This window comes from Ipomoea nil, unplaced genomic scaffold (genome assembly GCF_001879475.1).
Source record: "Ipomoea nil cultivar Tokyo-kokei standard unplaced genomic scaffold, Asagao_1.1 scaffold3171, whole genome shotgun sequence".
Classification (NCBI taxonomy): Eukaryota; Viridiplantae; Streptophyta; class Magnoliopsida; order Solanales; family Convolvulaceae; genus Ipomoea; species Ipomoea nil.
The window spans coordinates 120,228-124,214 of record NW_017619599.1 but is presented as its reverse complement, the minus strand read 5'-3'; the positions used below and the strand labels follow the sequence as shown (position 1 = coordinate 124,214).

The window sequence follows — 3,987 nt, the reverse complement described above, 5'->3', positions numbered from 1 at the left end:
ATTTTATAATTTATACAATTGTATATCGATATAAATATTTTTAAAATTTTATAACAAATTCATTCCGTGCAACGCACGGGCGCAAATAATAGTTTTTTCAAAAAATAAAAAATATATAAATGCTTACCACTTTCATATTGTATAACATGGTTGAGCCAAAAATGTCCATATCATTACATCAACATTCAACACCATTTTTGGTAGCTAGTTTCCTTACACCCTTCTCTTTCTCACTTCCTACCATTCATTCAAAAACATCAATTTAATTCAAACTCTAACATCCTTACTTCTATACACAGATTCTTCTTCACAAGTAAAAGATTCTCATTCACAAATATAAATATAGTACCACATAAAGCTCTCTGAGAAGATCAGAGGAAGAGGCACTGCTTGTGCTGAATGTTTGACTTCGACATTCTTTTGCTGTGAAAAAAGCATGACAATCCAAGTCGGAGACCCGATTGATTCAGGCCATGCACGTTTACATGAGCTAGGATACAAGCAAGAGCTCAAGCGCGACCTCTCGTAAATTTTCTTCCACAGATTTTCTCGAATTTTTGGATTACAGATTTCTATCGCTTCCTTTGATGGATTGGAATCTAATCTGCAGGGTTTTGTCGAATTTTGCGTTTTCGTTCTGCGTTGTGTCTGTGATCACGGGGTTGAACACCCTTTACGGCACTGGATTGAGCTTTGGAGGCCCCATTTCATTTATCTATGGATGGGTAATTGCGGGGACTTTCACCATGTTTGTTGGGCTGTCTATGGCGGAAATATGCTCTTCTTATCCCACTTCTGGGGGTCTCTATTACTGGAGTGCCAAACTTGCAGGCCCGAGCTGGGCACCATTTGCTTCTTGGATCACTGGCTGGTAATTTTCTGTTTGATCTCCCATCATTTTGAGTTATTTAAGTGGTGAATTTTGAATTTTCTTCTGCAATTTCAAGATTCCCACCCAAAGTACATTGTAATTGTAGCCTTTCTTGGTTCAGATTCTTGTGATTTTAGGACTATTATGCGGTTTATGATTATAGTGTAGATTTGGTGTTAATTATGCTTCCATATGTTGATTGTTTTCTTCCAGAATCAAAAACAGCTTTCCATTTAATTGCTGTTTAATAGAACAGGTCTGTCTCCATAAGGAAAAGCAGAAAATAAAGATAATTATATGGTACTCCATAATATTAGTCTTGTGCTTGTCCTCTACTTTCTGCATTTTGAGATGATAAGAGTTGCTCCTAGCTCTAAGCAATGGGTATTAGTAGTTCAATGAGTCTTCATACTGATAAAGTGATAAGATCCCATATCGGTACTGATAAAGTGATAAGATCCCATATCGGCTCCACAAGAGATTCTGGAGTGGTACTTAAGTTGGGCAAAACCTCCACTCATGAACTAGCTTTTGTGGTGGAGTTAGGGTCTTGGCTTGAGTGCCGTATCATTTGGTGCTCTTTCTGAGAGGCCGGAGTGTGGTTGTTCAAGTGGCATTCAGAATTGGTCTTTGCGGGTAGAGAACATTGTGCTTCTTACTAAGTTTTGTCTGTTTTTTCTTCCCTGCAGGTTTAACGTTATTGGTCAGGTATTTTACATTTCGAAATGCTAATTTATAATTGGGGTGTATTCTGTTTCCATTCTGGGAATCAACTGTTCTCATACTCTAATCACTGAATTTGTTTGCAGTGGGCGGTAACAACAAGTGTAGATTTTTCACTTGCACAGTTGATTCAGGTAATGATTCTCCTTGGCTCAGGTGGGAAAAATGGCGGCGGTTATGAGGCCTCTAAATATGTAGTTATGGCTATGCACGGTGGAATTCTTTTCTCTCACGCCATATTAAATAGTCTTCCTATCTCATTACTGTCCTTCCTTGGGCAGTTTGCTGCTGCATGGAATGTATTAGGTACTTAGAAGTTAGAAATACATCCTCCGATTTGATAATTTTTTTAAATAATTAAGATAAGTATTTGTGTGAAACTCTGATTGGACTCCTATAATTTCAGGTGTCTTTCTTCTCATGATTTTGATCCCCACAGTTGCAACTGAAAGAGCTAGTGCCAAGTTTGTTTTTATGAACTTCAACACTGATAATGGTGATGGGATTCATAACAAAGTATACATATTTGTCCTTGGGCTCCTTATGAGCCAGTATACATTAACAGGTTATGATGCATCTGCCCTTATGGTGAGTGTACTATCTTCATTTAAGCTGATTAATCGGGATTAAGTGGTCTGCAAAATCACCCACTACATTGCTGGTTTCTTGCAGAAAAGAAAAGAAAAAAATTGCTGGCTAATTATCTTCTGGAGTCATGAACTCCAAAATATACAAAGATAAAAGCACTTTGTTGAAAAAATTACTAATATAATAACCATAGTGGGGTATTTTTCAATGTATTGAAATTAGATAGGTTTTGCCTTAGATATGTGCAACCGAGCGGATTAATTGCATATGTTAAATTAAATGCTTTCTGAAAACTTTTTGTGCAGACAGAGGAAACCAAAAATGCAGATGTGAACGGGCCGAAGGGAATCATTAGTGCCATTGGCATATCCCTTCTAGCTGGATGGTGTTATCTACTCGGTATAACCTTTGCTGTCACTGATATCCCGCATCTTTTGGATTCAGAAAATGATGCGGGGGGTTATGCTATTGCTCAAATATTTTATGACGCGTTTAAGAGTAGATATGGAAGTGGCACTGGTGCAATTGTGTGCTTAGGCATTATTGCAGTTGCGGTATACTTCTGTGGCATGAGCTCACTGACTAGCAACTCAAGGTAAGCTTGTTAGTAGTCAAATTTATTGGTATGCTAATACATAAAAAGTACTAAGAAAAAGAAACCACTTTGGGAAAACTCGTTTTAGGATGGCATATGCATTCTCAAGAGATGGAGCCATGCCATTTTCTCAATTCTGGCATAAAGTAAACAGGCACGAGGTTCCAATTAACGCAGTTTGGGCTTCAAGTCTCATAGCATTTTGCATGGCACTTACGGTACTTAACTTTTTCTCCAATTTTTGGTCTGTTTTACAAGAAACATTGTACTAATCAAATTCACACTTCTCATTCCACTCGTTCTTTTGAGAATACTTGCAGTCTCTTGGAAGCTTGGTGGCATTTCAAGCCATGACGTCAATAGCAACAATCGGGCTGTACATTGCTTATGCCCTGCCATCCTTGTTTCGGGTGACTTTGGCAAGAAATTCATTCGTCCCGGGACCTTTTAACTTGGGGCGTTATGGGGTTATCGTAGGTTGGATCGCTGTACTATGGGTGGCGACCATTTCTGTGCTCTTCTCATTGCCTGTAGCTTATCCTATTACAGATCAAACTCTGAATTACACTCCTGTAGCAGTGGGTGGCCTTCTTATTCTTGTTGTTTCTTCATGGATATTTAGTGCTAGGCATTGGTTTAAAGGCCCTATCACAAATATAGATAGCTCTTCCAATGAAGATGTATGTCATTATGTCATTCTCGATAGTTAGAAGGTGTAGAAAGTAAAGTGCCTAAGATTCAATATAGGAGATTTCAGAGTTATTGCTCAGATGTATAAAAAAAGAAAAACCTTAAAGAGAAATTGTGTTTTTGTTTCTCACTTCCTAGTGAAGACATCTGAGCTATATTCTTCCAAAAGGTTGAACCCCAATCCTAATGGCCCCCCACACCCCAGCCCGACAGAGCATTTGGGAGGATGTAAATCATGGTGACATCTGAGCTATATTGCACAGATGAGTAGGCTACATATCCCTAATCGAAGATTATCATTTTGTTTGGAGTAAATTATCGAAATAATCTCTCGATTATAGTGACTTTACTATTTTAATTTTCTATTTCTAATTTCGTTCAATAATTGTCTTGGTTACTAACTTTGAAATTTTTACCTAGTTTAGTATTTCAAATTATTAAAATAAGTGAAATTTTGGATAAAATATTCTTCCAAGACTTAAATAGGTACAAATTAAGTAGAATTAATTCCAACAAATGT

The 3,987-nt window shown here is 37.5% G+C and overlaps 1 protein-coding gene across 1 annotated transcript; it reads left to right on the top strand.

Moving 5' to 3' along the window:
- Window positions 1–262: 262 nt before the first annotated feature.
- On the top strand, window positions 263–3,656 carry LOC109168023 (amino-acid permease BAT1 homolog). The gene is made up of 8 exons (XM_019317072.1): window positions 263–525; window positions 611–871; window positions 1,561–1,579; window positions 1,681–1,900; window positions 2,001–2,182; window positions 2,488–2,777; window positions 2,866–2,995; window positions 3,098–3,656. Exons 1-8 carry the CDS (start codon window positions 437–439, stop codon window positions 3,485–3,487), a joined length of 1,581 nt encoding a protein of 526 aa, XP_019172617.1. The 5' UTR covers window positions 263–436; the 3' UTR covers window positions 3,488–3,656.
- The last annotated feature ends 331 nt before the right edge of the window (window positions 3,657–3,987 follow it).